General features: G+C 36.4%; 1 protein-coding gene across 7 annotated transcripts in view; it reads right to left on the reverse strand.

Moving 5' to 3' along the window:
- Positions 1 to 20,093, reverse strand: part of DCUN1D4 (defective in cullin neddylation 1 domain containing 4) — a 41,592-nt gene that overhangs the window by 5,508 nt on the left and 15,991 nt on the right. For 3 of the 7 annotated variants that reach the window (XM_066317004.1, XM_066317006.1, XM_066317005.1), the window contains 5 exons: positions 18,185 to 18,299; positions 8,801 to 8,895; positions 6,445 to 6,515; positions 4,892 to 4,983; positions 3,898 to 4,006 (listed from right to left, as the gene is read on the reverse strand). In XM_066317004.1, the coding sequence (XP_066173101.1) occupies positions 3,898 to 4,006; positions 4,892 to 4,983; positions 6,445 to 6,515; positions 8,801 to 8,895; positions 18,185 to 18,299 (482 nt within the window). Of the gene's footprint in view, positions 1 to 3,897; positions 4,007 to 4,891; positions 4,984 to 6,444; positions 6,516 to 7,683; positions 7,811 to 8,800; positions 8,896 to 18,184; positions 18,300 to 18,690; positions 18,711 to 19,598; positions 19,629 to 20,093 lie in introns of those variants that run through there. The other 4 variants (XM_066317003.1, XM_066317007.1, XM_066317009.1 and 1 more) reach the window with 4 other exon arrangements.

Raw genomic sequence — 20,093 nt, forward strand, 5'->3', positions numbered from 1 at the left:
TGAGAGTGAGCCAAGGGAAGATCTTTGTTCTGTTATTCTGATTACAGGAAATTCAGATTAAATTATCAAATGAGCAGACAGAACATAATACACCAGCACACTGAAACTCCTCTCTGGACTATCCAGTTTAGGCTCAATGTAATAACAGTAAGCTTAAGGGCTGCAGGGTTTTTTTCTGCTAAGTGAAAGAAGCAGCATGTGAACTCGGCAGGTTTGTTAATCAGTGGCAAATATTTAGTAACATAACCTCTGCACAACTCAGAGTAACACAAATGTGTATGACTCCATTTTGTTAAATAGTTGATTCATCTACATTTGTTATCACAAAATTAAACGAGTTTTGCTGACAGATGAGACATAAACCCCCACACTTTTACGCTCAGAGCACTGAGCTAGAAATTCACAAGTTAATGAAATCACAAAAAATACATTTCAATTATTAGCTAATATAGACCCTGTTCTCTATATGTATTCATGACAGCACACTGCAAAGTCAAAATTAAGAAAAGACAGGGTATCAGAATCATGGAATGGGTAAGTGGAAGGGAACACGGTGGGTCATCAGGTCCAACTCCGTGTTCAAACAGGTTCACCCTACATGGCACAGGATTGCAGCCAAGTGGTTCTTAAATATCTCCTGTGAGGGAGACCCCACAAGCTCTCTGGGCACTCTGTTCCAGTGGGCACCTGCACAGCAAAGGAGTTCTTCCCCATATTCAGGTGGAACTACCTGTGCATCACTTTCTGCTCACTGCCTCTTGTCCTACTGTGGCAACACTGAGAAGTTCCTAGATCCTCTCTCTGACACCCTCCCTGCTCCTTTAACCAACCTCACTGCCCTCCACTGGACCTGCTCCAGGAGCTCCATGTCTCTCTTGTCCTGTGGAGCCCAGAGCTGGACACGGCACTCCTGATGTGGCCTCCCCAGGGCTGAGCAGAGGGGCAGGGTCACCTCCCTCAGCCTGCTGGCACTGCTCTTCCTGATGGACCCCAGGGCACCACTGGCCTTCCTGGCCACAAGAGCATGCTGCTGACTGATGGACAGCCTGTTGCCCACCAGGACACATCCAACATAGGGATATTCTGGATGCAGGAGTGTCTAACAGGTCACTGCAAGACAGCTAGCAGCCCACAACCAAGGGAACTGAGCCCTATGTCTCACCTAAATAAATGCAATTCTGTGTGTTACAGAATACATATCTTTATTAAAAACCAAACTCAAATCATAGCTGAATTGTCTTCTATCACACAGGGAGGCTGTGACAGAGCAATATCCCAGTTCTAAGTCAGCAACTGAATGTACTAGTCACAAGGTTATGTCCATCTCATTCTAAACACGTCTAATTTCTAAAATTTTGTAGACAGAATTTAATGCAGATTTGTTTCAAAAGTAAAGTGGGAAAACCAGCAATTCTGAAAACATGAAAAACTGTTTTGTATTCTGGGCACTAAAGCCAAGAGGGATTTAGAGAAAAAAAGTAAATTCCATGATGAACAAAGCTTTTCAATTAGTAATAAAGATGAAAAAGAAATCTGCAAAGGCATTTTTGTACTAGTGTGATATAGATCTTTCACTTATTTCCAAACTCAAAGTTCTAAAAACTAATTCTCTTTCCAAAGCCCATCTACACTTCTGTCACAAACAGCTCTAAGCAGAAATAATGCTGCTGTCAGAATACATTTTATCTACTCTTTATACTCTGAATTCTTCCCACACACTCAAGTATTAATGAAATCAGGCTCTATTGCCTTTACTTTGGCCACGCTGGTTTTTCATGCCTTAAATTGTTACATTTCTACATTCTCTCTCTCTGACTACTGATCAGAACAAATTGTTTAGATAAACCCTCTCTACCCACCTCCAACCACCTAATGGTACATCTGCCATGATAGATGATGTAACTGCATTCTTAGAATACATTCTAGACACTTACATTCCTTGGACACAATTGAAGGAATTTATTAACAAACTCTCTTTTATCTGAGTATTTGTTTTACACTAATGATAGACAGCCTTCCTGAGATTTTTCCATCTAATATTTCACATTAAAGATCTATTTAAGCCATGTAATACATGCATCTGTATGTTCTCAAACTTGGCAATAACAAGGGCAAACATGGATTGAGGAATGTATTTGTGCTTAATATCAACATATGGTGTTTTAAATTATTTCCTTAAATCTATGCTGACTTAAATTGTGCATGCCACATGAAACCTTGATGACACATTTTTATTCACGAACTAACTTTAAATGCCAAATCAACAGACTCTTTCCAAAAAAATTGTCTTACAACTTAGGAAGTTTAGACAAGTGTTTTTTCACAATGGAGGACTTCCGTGAAAGAATTATCCTATTAGACAGAAATTATAAAATCTCCCGAATGTGAAACCATCAGCTTTTTTCTATCAATCACTTCAATGATGCGGAAAAAAAATCATGCCCAGTTTAATCTGGCATCTTCGTTCTTTCCTATTCTTTCCTTTGTTCTTCGTTTTCCATTCTTTCCTTTGTTCTTTCCTATTCTTACTGGATGCCATTCTCCTGTGGACTTTCCCCAAGTCTGTGGTATCAAAAGTTCAATAATCATATTAGCCAAATATTCCCCAGTTTATATGTCAATGATTTGAAGTTCTATAATCTGCAGGGGCTTTTTGTCACAAAGGGAGTCACAGCACCTGTGTCTCAAGGTTTAAATTCTTTTCTGAGACCAGTGTCTGCAACACCATTTTGGGACCTCTTGAAAAGAAGACACACAGTATCCATCCACCTTTTAAATATCTGTGCTCACTTCTGACAGGCCATCAGCTGACACAGGTTACCTCTCTAGCCCAAATATTTCATCAGTATCTTGAACTTCTTAGGCAATGCCTTTGCATTTTACATTGAGCAAAACTGGCAGAATAAAGCTTCATACAGCAAAGAAGGAATTAAGAGGTTGGTACGGCTTTTCTTTTCCTCTCATACTAACCAATCCCATACATTTTTTTATATTCAGCTGCAAGCTTCCTTGTTTAAAAGTGAACTATCAGAAATCTGAATGCTGAGATGAAGACAGCACTGAGGTACCAAAAATCGGAGTTGCTAATGAGAGACTATTAAAACTGCTATCAGTTCAATTTCTTCTTATTTTTCTCATTTTCTAAGGCTACTTTATTTGGTGCACGTTCTCAGTATTTTTAGTTCTTTTGCACTGAAATCTGAGGTTCAGTTTTACTGTTTTATGTTAAATCTTCTGTACACTCCATCACATTAGCAAAATGGATGTCCAAAGCCTATTTCAAAATGTTATTTCAGAAAAAAAAGTTCTCTTGTTACTCCCTCCAAGTATGAATAGTCTTATGTATATAGGTTCCATTCATCAAAGCTTGTTTTATAGCAGGAAGACTGGTATCAAAGTAGTCTTTAGTAAATACTAAAAACATCATTAAAGCCATTCCAACAATCTTCTGAATCATTATTTTTATCACATCCAGCTTTTATTACATTACCCATTTTTACCAGCTATTGAAATGTGTGAAGTGTCTTCCTGTTTTAAATATATTTATGCTCACAAAATTCAGAGTAAGAAAAGCCACAGTAATTATAAAGTTAGGGGAACTCAGTGGTAAAGCTCCAACCTACAACAGAATGGGGCTTCAATGATTTCCCTGAAGTCATAAAATAGCTTGAGGCAGCGACAAAATGAAACATGTGGCTAAAGCACTAAGCATTACACATCCTATATACTTCTGTTTTCCAGTTTTGACATCTTGCATATACTGTTTAAGAACACAAGTAGTTCCATTTGCTAGAAGCAATCTTGAGTGGTACCTTCAGAGAAACAAACTTAGAAGTATACAGTCTTTCAATTATTATTTATGACAGTAAAGTTTGTAATTTCAAATAGAGTACTTACCCGTGCAAAGTCAAAGGCATATCTATAAATAAGTTTAAAATTGGTAGGCTCATTTAATAAAGATCTCAAGTAATCCAGAGAATTTCTCAATTTTTCTGTAGTATCACACCTACAAAACAAGTACCAAGTAAGTTTAGAGTCTGCATTCTTACTGAGATGTCTGATGTTCTGGGAAAGAATCTCTAACACTTATCCCCATTTACCTGTTCAAAACACATCACTCTGAACAGAGGCATGTTTTTGATTTTGAGTATGCCTGCATAAAATGTGTTATTAAACCCGTAATGTGAAACAACTTTAGATAAAGTAGCCAAGTCTTACACTGTGACTGACTGGCTTTGTAAAAATGCACTCTCCAGCAGACACAAATAAGAGCTTGTCCATGCACAGCAAACAAACAGCAAATCAAAGCAGTGAAAAATACTTCTAAACTCTAGCTGAAACTACAGAACTTCGTACACAGTTTTAGTAATTCTGTTCTGGAAGGTAAGTTAAAACAGTTCTTTCTTTCTTCCTCCAACTCTCTATGGAACATGACTATTCAACTATATTTGTGAATTTTCCCATGAAATTAAGCTCTTAATCAGAGAAAGCAACTCTGAGAACGAACAATGTCCAGTTACAGAAAGGGTTTGTATTATTCAGCATTTTAAATCACTCTAACAGCACACCAATATCAAAAGATTGGTGCAATCCAGCAACAAAGATATGTGTCCTTGGGGACAGAAAGAGTGGCAAATCTCATGACATTTCTCTTCTAGTGAGACTGCAGACTTTTTAATCCAGCTGTATTTAAGTGTGCAATGTCAGGTTTCAAGTTGTTGTTAAGTGACCATACCATCATAAATCAGACCAAAACCTCAAAAACTTGTGACTTCTGCTCCATGGCAGAGCTCTTTGCTTTAGGTGCTGTGAGTCAAAACGGTAAAGTGTGTTTTTTTCTGAAAAGCTGTGTTTTCTATAACAAACTTAAGAGAATTTTCAAGGCACTTACTGTAGTGATGTCATTCCTTTTAACCATTCTTGTAATGTAAAGTAGCCCATGTTTTGTGCATCCAACTTCCATGCTAGCACAAGCATAACTACCTATTTTAAAGAAAAAGAATGAAGACTGAGAATTTAACAGAAATCCATGTTTTACAAATAACCACTGTTTAGTAGGCTACTAATGCTTTCACTTGTGTGAATGGAAAGTTCAGAACTGAACTGAAAATAGACTACACTATTTCAGAAGTTATAAAAACCCTGTAAATGAGAAACCTGTACACAATCCAAACAAAGAGAAGGTAATAGTGCAAATATATAGAGTGAACATCTACCCGTTTTCAGTCATCTCATGAGCAATACAATGGGGAGAGGATTAGTTGGTATGAAAGCTACAGAAAAGGTTTCTCAAAGTAACTACAAAATTTCAGTATCAGTTTGACAAATTATACCTAACATTTATTAAACCCTCATCTCAATAAACATCAGTTGCAATCGACAAAATTAAATTATTTGAAAACTAATAATGATCCCACAATTCGAGCAGATGATAAGTAAACCTAGATGAACTAATAATACACATCAAAACATAGGCTGATACATAAATACTTCAGTTTTACCCAAAAGGAAACAATCCTTTTCACATCTCACACAGAAGACCAAAGCAAAAAATGAATTTAGATAAAGCAATATTGTAAGATTATTACTATCTTATTCATCAACTTAAGAAACCACTTTTGACAAATACATGAAAGAAAAACTTGCAGGATAATTGACCCTGCCAATCTGGAGGAAAAAAAAAAAAAAATCTAGACATTTAGATTTGCGACTCAGCCATTAACTAGCTGAGGTTAGTGCAGCTCTGTACAGCTTATAATACAAAATCAGAATACCTGCTTACACATCCAAATGTCTGAGTAAATCACAACATTTATTATTCTCCTAAACTCTGAAATTAGCAAATTACATCTCATTTTCCAATACATCTTTCAAAACCACAATTCTCATTTACTTATATGACACTCCATGAATTCTGCAAAAGACAGAATTTCCAAATGTGCTTAAAGAAAAAAAAATTAGGCACTAGGAAAAAGCCTGTAAAATGCACAATGGCATTTTAGATTTTATTTATTTATATATATAAATATACACACTTCACATATAGAATATGTATCTGTAAATACATTTATATTCCTTATTTGTTTTTTGAAATGGTATAATGCACGACTGCCCATAATATTTGAAATCTCTTTGTCCTAGAAAACCCAAAGGAAACACTATTTGTTTGTTAGTTGACTGGAGAGACTAAAGGTTGGTGGTGTTCAGGTGAAAGAGAAGAGGTAGCAGTGAAGACAAATTGAGGTTTTACAGGTTGACAGTCTAGGGTTTAAAACAATGGCAAGCTGTTCCCAAATGTGTTTCAAAACCCCCCTGGTTTATACTTCTTGAATTTTTTTGAACTCTCAAGAATTTTTTAATTCTTGATGGAAAAGCAAAAATTGTAAGACTAACTCATGTACACCATAGCAGATGAGGTATTTTTAAAATGGATTCTGAACTTACATTTTCTGGTTCAACTCCAATGTCTTCACAAAATTTCTCCATACCTTCTGGCCCTACAATGTCATCCGTGCCTGCAAAAAAATGCATTTTACTCATCTCTAAAAATTAAAATAGCCTGTGCTTTACAGCACAAAAGAAGTGCAATCACACAGTGCAACCTAACTTTCATACAGTTTGTTTGTTTTGACACGAAATAAGTATTTTCACACTTGCTATCAGTAATACAGAATACACTTAAATCTTCATCTCACCTTTGAAAACAGAGAAACTGTAAAACTACTTTTCATCCCTGCCAATCTTTCTGCTTGTTTACTGAGATAATCTTGGAAGTCTAAATTAGTAAGAGTTTTAATAATGCACTTAAGTCTAACAGAACACCCACACAATATTACCACACCTAAATGAGTGGACAATGGCTAGTGAAACTCATTCCCTGGCTGGAATCTCTACTGTTATCACAAGATCAAATCATATAAAAACATGTTGTACAGCTCTACAGGACACAAGACATTCTCATTCCCAGAATCTCATTCCTCATTGTCTCATATACTATCTTTATATAATGTTATCTTGCTTTTTTCATATTGCTACACCATAGCCATACATCTGACTAATAGTAACTACAACGGGAAGGAAATAATCAATTACAGTTATTTCTCTGCCTACTTAAACAGAAAAGAAGATTCAAAATATAAATGCTATTAAAATGCAATACTAATAAAACACGGTCTTAAATCAAGATATCTGTAACTTCTATAGTACTCCTGAAAAAATTATACATTAAGAATTGTACTAGGCTATTCTATTTATAATACATTTTAAGTATTTGAACTATCTTGTTAGGATTATTTTACTCATCTTTAAAAGGGCTCATTTGAAAAAAATACAGGCTTAAATGCCTACTTTCCTCCAATACAAAGATCACATGTTTAAGAAAAACAGGATTTATAAAGGGAAGATCAATATGTATTTTATTATTAGGTGATCTATTCTAAAAATAACAAGGTTTAATTCTGTCTTTTCCCATCTCATAACAGCCTCTTCATTCTCAGAATGTACACAACAGCCTTCAAAAAGACTCATTCTGTAATGCAAAAAACACACCAAGGGAGGGAAAAAACCCCAAATGCAGTGTCAACTGTCTGCATACATAAAGACTTATGAAGCAAGAACACAAGAGATTATTCCTTGAAAATTTAATTTTTAGAATGTTACTCAATACTGTAAATAGAATCGTACTCTCCACTTTTCTGTGTTTTATCTTGGTGTGTGCATCCAGTGGAAACCCCAAAGTTCTTTCACAAACAGCCTTCCTTTCATCCTTTCTTTCCATGAAAGTCTTGACAAAAATGAGTCATGCCTGTTGCTAGAGTAAAAAAATAAATCAAGCTGGTCAGAAAGGCAGACAATCTAACAGGTTAGATTTGGCTTGAATTTGTCTGAATCTCCTTTCACAGACTGCCACAGACAAGTGAGATCTCAAAGTACTTAATTTCATTTATATAATTTTATTAGGAGAAAAAAATGGTTTATTACATCAAAATAAGTCACTCTTCATTATGTTTAAAAAGTAGAAAAAACAGAACAAGCTGTTAGACATGTTATCCAAGACAGCACCAGAAAACTGCAAGATGACATTAAACATTTATTTCATTTCTTTTTGGTCTTTATAGACATTAGATCATTTTCCCCCATATGTCAAATTCTTCCTTTCAGAAAACACGTGCAGTAAAACAAAGACAAGAACCAACTTCACTAACAAAGGATCATTTTCTGTGACCACAGACTGTAATTAACATTCCTAGAAGTACTGCCAGAAGAAAGTTCTCATACACAAGGGAAAAATAAATAATACAGGGTAGCTTCCCTATACCTTGTGATGGCAAACTATCTGATAAAACTACTACAGGATATGTGAATTCATTCACTTCTTTGCTTGAAATGCTAAGCACCAGATTCAGCAGGAACAAAAGTAGTGTTATTACCTCCCTCCCCTTGTGGCTTTTTTAATTAAAGACACACCACTTCTGAGGCTACTTCTGTACTATGCAGACAACAGAGAGGTAACATTTTCAACAGAAGTACAATACTTGAAATGTAGATTTGAATAGTAAAGTATACACATTCCAAAACATTTCACATTCCACACCTTCTGTATTCTTTTTATAGGATGTAGACAAAGACAAAACTGAATCTTGAACTCTTCAACCTCACATCACACAGGATAAACGAAAGTTTCTCTAAGACTTTTACAAAAATCCTTTATATTCAGTCTTTTGAAAGCTCAGTTAATGCAATTTCATATTCCAATATAAATCGAATTGTTATTGGTAGGAAATTTGCATTTCACACTTACCTGCATATTCATAGAACCATTCTAAGCATCTCTTACTTGAAAAGACTTCTTCTTCCTCTGCTTTTATTCTAGTTGAATCGTATTTTCTATACATACTTAGAAAAAAGAAAGAGAAACAAGTAATTAATTAATCAATATTTTTTAAAAGCAATCTTTTAGTCAACAGACACTTATAGCAGAAATATTATTCCTTTCAGTTTACTCAATGTTCTGTCCTCATAGACAGTCATTTGGAACACTGCTTAAGACCCACTGAAGCTAAATATTTTGTTTGCTCACTCTGTCATACTTCCACTGATTCGTAATTCCCCATGTAAATGACCTTCCTTTAAAAACAAATACAGATTAATTCAAATTCAACCCCAAGCTGCTCAGTGTAAGTTCACAGCAAAGCCTTGCCTTACACCACCAGTTACCACAGTCAACTGATAAATGCAAATTCAGCTGTGGGTCTAAGGCCAGAATAATTCCATGTCACAGTAAACACAGATCCTACCTCTAGGTGCACCCCTACTTTGTGCACTTTGAATTATTAACTAAAGAAAACTGCAAATGCTCCTTTTGCTGCCCTGAAAAGATTCTAGAAAAGGCATAAAGGCCAAAAGAGACAAAACCTACACTCGTATAATTCTAAAGCCAGTAAGTGGATAACACAAAAAACTACAGAAAAAAGGTTAGAAGTCCTCATCTGCAGTAACTCAAGGAACATCATTCATCATGGAGTAAAGAACTATCTGAAATGCTGGCCCCCTTCCACAGAGTCTACCAGCGGGGTAGTGCTCTTCTCCTTCAACAAGAAGTGTAAGGAATTTTAACTACTCTACAGAAACAAATTCTGTATCTGAAATACCTAAAGCACAGAAAAGGTGACAGAATTTGAAGGGTTACCCCTCCAGATAGACCCTCTGAAACAGGGACAATATCATTTGTGCCTGCTAGAGGAAAGAGACTCAGCAGTCCAAGCAGTTATCCACTGCTGCATGTGCATTCTCTGATCCATTTCCACCACTCTTCAGTGGCTCAGGCTCACAAAGGCTGAAAAGAGCAACAAATAAATGGTTTAGTCTAGAGGAGGGAGCCAAGAACAGCTCTGTGAGTGTTCCAAGCATGCAGAGCTTCCTCTCACAATGTCAAATCCTGCTGGGGGAAGACAATGAAGCAGCTAACTGGTTCAAGGAGAATTTTGAAACCATTTGAATAATGAAATTAATTTGGAGTTGATTTCATCACTGTTTCGTCCTTCTAGAAAGACATGTAAGACACACAGATTTATGAGCTTAGAGTACACTGATCCCACTATCCTCCACCTAACTCAGCTATCAGCTGTGAGGAACTGTAGCTAGAAGCTAATGGCACACAGACCATTCCAAAAGGAATTCAAAGAAATTGTTCATGTTTCCTGCCATAGTTTCGTTAAAGCAGCTAACCTTTAGAAAAGTAATACCAGTCAGAACAAAATGATAAATTGCTAATTGGAAGACAAATACAAATGAGGCTCTTTAGAAATTTGTTACCAAAAATTGACACTGTGCTGAAACACGCTGATCTGCAACAAACTGGAACATGGCATAGAAATATGAGCCATATGTGTGTGACAGAGACATTCATATACCCACAATTTTAAGTTTGGGTTTTTTTACATTTTGAAAACACTCTTTTCCTATTTGAATTACCTATTTTGCATAAGCTTTACTGAAGTTGCAAAGAAAAAAGCTGTCAGCATTGCTCACTAAGTAAAGAGCTAATCCAGAAGGTATATGTCTGAGTTGGAATAACTTTTTTTTTTTTAATAGGTCTGATAACATTTTTATTCTTGCAGAATGAACTGTGATTACAAAAGACTATCCAGTAAGCTTTAGGCTATTCTGAATTCAGAGCAATCAAGACAAAGAAAGGAGGCATTCTGCCACTTTGGCAAAAGTCTTAATTATTCAGTATCCCTTTTTTTGTTACAAACAAACGTGACAAACACCAAGTAGAATACCAAGTTGGAAACTGCAGCAGGAGCTAGTCAACATCTTTATTCTACTCTCTTTATTCAAGAAGTCTGCTGGAACTGAGAATATGGCAAAGCTAATGAGGTTCACAAAGAAAGATATTTATCACAAGACTCAATGCTTTTTCTTACAAAGAGATGATAACCAATTGCCTTGCCCTGCTTGTTCATGTAAATCATCAACACTTTAAGATGTCAGTATGTGAACAGTGCATTTAAGAAGGAACTCTCAAGAAACAGACTTATTGACAGAGCTGTAAGTCAGTCAGGTATTTCAGAAAAAAAGTTTCCTCAATCTACAAATGGCAGAGCTAAATACTGCAGCTTGGAAAAAGGTATCAGTGCCAGCAGTATGTTAATAGGAATGGTGAGCAAGAATAGAAAAAAAACCCAGCCATTTTTATACATTCTCTGCATCTGCACATAGCAGAAGAATTTCAGACAACTGTTATGAGATGGAAAGTCACTTACATTTAAGGCTAAGGTCACAGTGTAGGAACTGCAGGAAATAACTAATTATTAAGTCCATGTGCCCCACATACGGCCAAGGTAACATTGATGAAAATGTGCTCACCTCAAACTTATGATTGTTCAAAAGCTCAATATCTGACCACTGGAGTTTGATTTTTGAGAAACCACAACTGATTACAGACATTCCATCTTGTGCCAGTTCCCAAATTCAGAAAATAAAGTCAAAAGGGACATAATCTTGAACTATCCCACTCTTTGATACAAGCTTATTAGTCAGACATGCATTAGCAGTGCAGGTGACACAGTATCACATTTATACTGAAAACAGACTGTGCACGGCCAGAATTAGTGATCTCATGTATAAAGACAAACCCTTTTCTCTCCCTGCTTACTCCAAATATTAAAGGAGTTTTTTCACCCTAGCCTAGCCAGCTATTTCTACTAGCAAGAGACCCCTAATCTCTGAAGTGTCTAGTGAAGCAAGATGAATGGGGAGATACAAACCAGTGAGTAGACAAGTATCTGAGATTACTCAGCCTAGGACAACTTGGTCCAAACTGGTGGCACATAGTAAAGGTATTTTCAAGAACTACATCCACTGAACTATGATTAATATGGATTTGATTATCTAAAGAACCATATTTGCAGAGGAGAAAAACACAAACTTCCAGACACATCTGGCATCCATTTTATATCTTGCAGTATTCCTCATCTCTGTGGAATTCCTCAGTAAATACTGCAAGATGATGTGCCTTGTCTTTGCTCTAATGACAGCATCTCTTGCTATGCAGACAGAAAAATACACTGCCAGAGTGCACAGGACAGGTATCTGAGTACTTTGGGAGTACCAAACATCTACTGAACAGATCTGAGTTTCAAAAAGCAAATCCCCAATGGCTCACAGCTTCCTCAAGATGACCAGCACCAGTGCTTTCAAACAGATGCACAACAATTATGCCAACCAAGTCCTGCTTGATATTTTGCTTCTATAGTGATGGTATGTAAGAGGAAACTGCAGTGTCAGTCACACCCCAGATGTGAAAGAACACACTGCTCAAGAAAAAAAATAAAGGGGGGAAGGGGGCAGGGGGGAGTCAGGGGGGCAAGGCACAGGGGAAAAGTAAAAAACTCAAAAAGATACCTTCCATAAGGAAGAGCAAATGAATATACCTGATATTTTTGGCACCAGAATTTGCACACTGTAAAGGAATGTTGGTACTGAAACAGGATTGCTAAAGGGCATTTTCTCCATCATCAGTTAGAGAGGTGCATGCACAATTTCATCCCAGAGTGTCTGCTATACCTGTCACTACCAGACAACACCAAATTCAGAACCTTTGCTTTTAGAATTATCCTTTGATTTTAGAATCATGACAAGATATCCATCAGGAACAGCAAGGAAGAAAAAAAAAAAAAAGTATTGCCTACAGGCCTAAGTATCTATTTGCCTCTCAGATGAAACATATGAAGGTATTATAACTCAGAAAAATCTTCACTTGAAAAATTGTATTCTTTTAGTTTATCATGACACTGTCAGGACAGTGACAGCAATATACAAGTTATTTGTTACAAATATCCCTGTAAGGAGCATTTAGGGTTTTGGTTTTTTTTAAATTATCATCTCTTTCTAACAGCCATTTTGTCAGCTAGAGACAGGAAAGAATGTGGGACAGGGCAGGGCAAAAGCAACATGAGATAACCTGTCTAAATTTTGTAAAAGTGATTCCAATTACTTAACCACATCAAAATGTAATAATTTTCTCAGAGATGCTTGCACCTCCATCATGACTTAACAGCTGACTCATAACATCCGTGTTTAAACTTATATTTGAAATATTCATGTCAGCTAGGGAATTGTCATATACCAGCCAAAAAGGTAAGACAATGTAAATATAACTGGAAGTGCTATAGGCAAGCATCAACAACAACAACAAAAATCTAAAATGTGTCTAGGCATGTCACACTTCTCTGAATACATGCTCATCCACATCTTTTCCCAATTATTTTCTTCTCTTCCTAACCAATTTGGTGGGAAAGCACAAACATGAAAATTCTGTCCAGCTATTATGGGATGACTAGGCAAGTCATTGTAAGAGTTGTTGGCTGCTGCCAGCAAAAGGAACAAGGTAAGGGCAATTCCCTTCAAGCTGGGTTATCTACAGCTCTGAGCATGTTTCACCTGTACTGGAGTTGGTTAAAGCTCCACCAACAGCCCCTCCCACTGCAGCAACCCTGGGCTGTGTAGTTCCAGAACACTCAAACCAAGATCAGTGAAAATATGGAGCTTAGGTCCCACAAAGCATTCTCTTCATGGTGGAAGCTGGTAATAATCCATTGAGGAGGAAAAAGAAAAGAAAAAAGGGTAAGGGTAAAAATGCTGCATTTTATTATGGTAAGTCAGAAGTTAACCTCTCATGAACATTTACAGCCTGGTTATTTCAGATGGTCAGTGCTTACTGAATGATGACATCAAGAAATTCATCAACAGAAGCTTTGTTTCTAAGCAACCAGAACTTAGTCAAAATCTTTACTAAATTTTGAGCTTTGAACTGAGTAACTTATTGCTTCCAGATTATTTATATTTCAAAATATGCCAATTTTTGATTGAAGATGCCCCATACTACTTCCATTAATATGAATTAATTTAAAATTTTGGCCGAGAATTTTCATCAATGCAGCACACGAAAGTATTTTAATAAAGCCTTATCTATTCACTCACAACTATGATTCTAGCAATAGTTTCATAAAAACTATAGTAGGAACAGAAGGGTGGGAGAAGAGATGTTTTGTAATTTGCAAGACATGACAAAAACCATTTAAAGCAACCCTCACGACCAACTTATCTGATTGTTAAGTTTTATGCATGAATATACCTTATGTCTCCCTGTTTAAAGACTTACAATCATTTCTAAACTGTTAAATATTTGGAACTTTATCAGGCTTATTTAATGAGCATGTGTAACAACACACATGCTGATAGTCACATGTCCAGTTTAAGTGAAGTGCACTGAAAAACTGTAAAAAAAAGAAAAATTATACTTGTGTGTATCTGAAAATCCCTACTTCAAGGCAAAAGATCTACATATCTATAACAGCCAGGAACACAGACAGTCTGCATGGGACACGACCAAACCAGTTAGTAAGCAACAACAGAAAAAAAAAAAAAAAAAAAACCCAACTCTCAACACCAAAGGTTTTGAAAACTTTGCAAGTTAGTACACCCCATGTAAATGACACTGTGTTTTCAAAAATTACGTTTTTCCAATATGGAGTATGGAGTTTACTATTCAATAAAGAAAATCTGTTTTTCATGTTAGTAGGCTCTTTCGTGGTTCCTACACACATAAGGGTAAATTGACTGAAAACATTGATCCAATTGTTTGAAAACATAAATTTCAAGGAAGCAGGTAAGTATTCCTAGTTTTCATCCTCCAAAGGTGACAATACTCATTACTGCAAGACTTTTGCCCTCAGCGTCATTCCAGAACAAGGAGTAGAATTATTTTTAAAATAAGACTGTCAAAATATAAGACATTATATTATACAGCTCATTTTTCCTTATTTGGCTAGATATTGTGTAACAGATAAGCAGCACAGGACAATTACCCAATGAGACTACTTTACCTAGCAAGTACCTTTACATGAATCTTGCTTTTCCTTTCTCAAGATGCTGAACACAGTGATGGAAGAACAACATACAGAAAATGTAATTTTAACTCCAATTTGAGAATACCCTATAATGTGACAGTTTTAAGTACAATAAAGTCAAGACTGTAACACTGAGATGAAAATACAAACTAAGTCTTCAAGTCATTATGTTCAGGTTTGCAAGTGCTCCACTGTTTAGTTCCAACAGCTATTCTTTAAGACAAGATAAATCTTACTGTTATCTATAAAACACTGAGTTCTTTTTATCATACATCATCTGGTACAAAAATTCCCTCCCACTGAAACACTGCATTCATGGATGGTTCATGGTGATGCTATGCAGGTTAATTAAGAGAATTCAAGCTCTTATTATGTAAGGGTGGAATACTAATGAGCATGCTTGGAGTCTTCCAGAATCAGTCTATGCACAAGATCAGCATTTCCAAAGAATTTCATCACAACTAGATTTGTTCCTATAAATGTTTTTCCTCAACTGCCTGTGTATTTCACTAATGCTTCTGAGATGAAGCTGTATTCCTAACAGCCTAGAATTAAGGGTATAAGACATTGTTTCTTAAGACTCTTAAAGTCATAAACTTAAACAATCTTCTCTTTCAGCATAGAGACCTGCTGAAAGAAACTTTATGGAAGAAAGCATATCTAAAAATATTACTATCAGATTTGAAGAGATTATAGGAATGAATCAAAAACCGTGAAGACTGAAAATATCACCCAACAAAACACTCCATTACAGATTAAAAAAATACATTTTTTAATGAACAAACCAGGTGAAATCATCAACATTCAGTCTCAGCTGCAGTAACACCATTAATGATGACATCCCTTGAAAATCTTTGGACTATTACCTAATATTTTCACACTGAGAACAGGAGACTTGCAATTACTGAATTTGTTAATGCTGACCTTGTAAGTATGCCACTGTAAGTCAAAAACATACAAAAATTTATGTCATTCCATGAAGTATTTGAGGTAACAAATCACTTCTGTTAGGAAATACAGTCTCTTCTGGAGAGGACTGTGTAGGTTTTCAAACACTGACTGGCTTTCTTCACTTCATCCAGAATGCACACAGACTGATGTCCTGTGAAGGCTTATCCTGAGTTACTAGGAATGCAGCTTCTAGGAAGTCTGTCTCTAAACCAGAAGCTGAGACCTGGGCTTAGGAGCCCCTTATTCTATAAACTGGCATTCCTCTATCCATACTGTTTTTACTGGATATAGCACACAGTGTAAGCAGAACTGGCTTTACAAACGACATATGCTCCAGCACACTGCTGTAGAGTTTCCTGATTTCAGACCAATTTCGGCTCGACTGAGATGTCTAATTCAAAAACCAAGCTTGAAAGGTGTGAACTCCACCTGACAAAACAAGCATGGAAGTAGGAGACAGCTTTTCAACTAACCTGTTCACGGAAGATTACAGGGGTAAAAATCGCTCCTTGAAAGAAAATACAGCTTCAAGACCGGGCTGAATATCCAGCATGTAATTTCACATTACCAGTCATGCTGAAATAAAAAACTGTTTTCTTGAAGACCAAAACAAAAGAAACACTCCAGGAAGCAGAGAAAGCTGAAAAACCTTTACAGGAAGTCAGAGGATATTATCCCATGGTTCATGACTAGCAGATCTGGTTTCTCTTCCAATTCTAAAAGCAAGCTGAGGTCTTCCTTTCAATAAACAATTATATGGCAGTCAAATGAAGAGACTATATCCATTAGTTATAAACTGAGAGGCAGATATTAAAAAAATCCTCCAAATTACATTTTCAACAGGCCCTTAAAAACAACTATCTAGTATCCACAGAACGAAAATAAAAACCAGATTTTTGTAATTTTTTTATGTAATTACACAAATCAGTATTTCTTACTTACAGGCAAGCTTACTTTTTAGGGGGTTGGTTTTTTCTATCATCAGTGTCTTGGCTAAGGTAGGTGGAGTTCAGTTTTATGAACCTCCCCATATTCTAGAAATGGTCTGTCCTCCTATTGCTTTCACACTGTATGCCTATCTTTGAATAAGCTGTAATGTCCTCTATCAACTATTTAGCTTTTATATTTCATTATTTCTGAAAAGCAACAAAAATATTAAGAACATGAACTGCATTTTTGTTCTAGTTAGTGTTAAAAAGCAATGAAAGAGATTTCAACTCTCTCTCTCTTTCTTCTGCACCAACAGATCATTTAATAAATTCCAGTGCAGTTACAGTTGTGCAACCTTATTAAACACAATGGAGTTATAGGGGCATGACCAGAGGCTCAATTTGGCTACCAGTATTTTTCTTACTCATGTTAGAGTATAAAAAGGAGAGTACCCAGCATGATTTCAGGCTAACAGTTAGGAGAAAAATGCCTTTTTTAACCTCCCTGAAGGTACTTGCTATGGAAGCATGTGTTTTCTGAGACATCAGTAATACATGAACATAATAGAGCTCAAATTCTACTGATTGATGCAGTGCCAAGCAAACTTTCTAGTTGTATAAGCCACTTTTTAACATCAGAACAGCCCTGCATCTATCATGCAGGAGTGTACAGTTCTATACTGCCTCAAATTCTGAATTTAGCCCACACACAGTGATTCTTGCACATGGGGAGCACATTCAGTGGTTTCTAAATGACTCACTTAACACACTACACATACTGGAAATCCAACACTTGCAGAGGTCTCAGCTATCCAGTACCTATGCCAAAAGAACACACTGTTCATGCACACTCCATAACTTATTTGGCTTCTGTTGTCCACCGAGAAGTGCCTCAATAACCACTAACCACTGGCTATCACCTTACCTGGGAAACTTCCCCTTATATGTTCAGTATCAAATCACAACAGAACAGGGAGAGATTAGCAGGATTTCAACAGCTGAGTGGACCATAACTACATTCATTTTTTTTGACAGGCTAGAGATTGATAATACCCAACTCAGATCTAATGCACGTGTATGGGAATTTACTACTGTATCTCTTAGAAGTTGTTTTTGAACAAACAAGTATGTATTTTGACAGCTGGCAACTAGAGCAAGTAGAAGCTCCCTACATTCCCTACATGTTTCTTGTACATCTAGAGAAAGGTGAGATGCAAACTGAACCTACATATACTCATCAATATCCCACAGTTCAATCACCAGCTATGGTTCCACATTGAGAAACCAAGCAAATTTCAATATAATTTCCATTAGTATTTAAACACATGATATATCAGCTATTCAACTTTAGATATTCCATCAGTCTTAGCTCATGGTAAGATGACATACCCATCATGTCTACTTTTCTTAGCAGATAAATCATCTCCTGCTGCAGGTCTCCTCTTTTTCCTTGGAGGCATCACTTTACTAAAGCAGTCTGATGAACTGCAAGACCGAAGACTTCCTACAGAGGGAATTAAAAACACCAGCACAAAGAAATGAAACTGTTGCAGACCAGTTAAACTGTGTCCACTAATAGGCATATTACAAAGGGAAGGGAAGGAAATTAGGGGATTTAAAAATCATAAAAGAAATGGTCTCCTTTCAATAGCAAAATCCATCTCACTTTTACATGGTATTCTATGACCAGATTTCCATTAAGATATAAAGTGCTACACCAAAATGTACAGTAGCACTAGCATAACTTCACTCTAACAGCAGTCAAGAACTGACACTATCCTGAAGAAGTATTTAAGTCCACAAAAGGTCATCCTTATTTTTAGTCATTTATTCAAATCTCAGCTTCTAAAAGTTGATCATTGCTTCTTGAAATACAGATGTGAGTGAACACCTACCTCTAGAAAACAGAACCCTTCCTTTTTACGCCCCAAATTTTTTGTGATACAGAGAGCAAGAGGTAGGAAAGGTTTTGTTTACTCTTTGGTCAGAGGTTTTTTTTAATCTGGTATTTTTTTTTGGGAATTGAGGGGTTTTTTTGTTGTTGTTTTGCAGGGACAGGAAAAGACATTCAGCAACCACTAGGGAAAAAAAAATAAGTGGCTGGCTGTATTATTTGGACTGAATGGTTCTCAAAAAATGAGGGTCCCCAAGTAGGAAATAGCCAATTCAAGACACTGATGCCAATAAGGTAGCAGTCTTTCCAGCCCCTTCTCTCAGCTACACGCTCCTATGTCTCTGGTAACTCTTCAGTGTGCCAATCCAGCTCACCAAACCTGTAGATAATTAACCAAAGAAAAAAAGAATAACAACTTTCTATACATCAGCACAAGAAAGAGCACAGGACCAACCCTTTTGACCACAGCAAGTCATCAAATTGCTTTTGCTGTCTCATGAAAACAGTAGGCTAACACTCCAGGCAAAATTTTGTCCTACTTTTATAGGCTGAAGACCACACTAACACCTGAGAAAGATGTGTGTAAGAGCAGCTTGAAGAGCTCTCACAGCTCTAAGTGTTACACAGAGAATTTGAAAAGGAAAGGAAGAGAGAAGTGAGGTATAAAAATCGATGCCAAAGAAATATGCAAGAAAACATTAAGAACTCCAGCATTCCTAAACCACCTTCTCTTTGCTACAACAGCATCCAAGTTTAGCTATGCTCAATTGAGACACCTGCAAAATTTTTAATCTGACATTACAGCACAGAAGCAAGCAATACAATTTGGACTGCTTTTTGACACCAAGGGAACAGACTGAAATCAGAGGCCCAATTCCCAACAAATACTGACAGCAATCTTTTGCTTACCTATTCTTCGAATCTTTGAAAGGCTCTCTCCTGTTATAGGAGAAACACATGTAAGGAACCTTACAGCCTCACAGGCTTTGCTACATGTATGTTATTTCAAACATGCATGGAAACTCTTATGCATAAGTACATATTTCTCTAGTATTAGGTAAGATGCTCAACCCAATTTTTACATCAAGATGAATTTCGCACTAAGCATGCTTTCTTTGGTCTTATCTTTACATTCATTTCTATCTCTTAAGAAGAAAATTAATCCCTCTAGTTCAAGAAATACTCTCCAATTCAAAAAATTCTTCCTATATAGTCTTTCTTTTTTTTTAACCCTAAAGCTCCCACCCCATTATTGCCCCAGGGAAGTATAGCCATACACTGTCTTTTCAAAAGAGAATTAAGAGCATTGTAAATTCAAATTACAATTTAACTGGTCATCAAAAAAACTTTCAAGTATTATACTCCATAACCTATTACCACAAAAATCATAATGACTCTGTCAGA

This window comes from Sylvia atricapilla, chromosome 4 (genome assembly GCF_009819655.1).
Source record: "Sylvia atricapilla isolate bSylAtr1 chromosome 4, bSylAtr1.pri, whole genome shotgun sequence".
Taxonomy (NCBI): Eukaryota; Metazoa; Chordata; class Aves; order Passeriformes; family Sylviidae; genus Sylvia; species Sylvia atricapilla.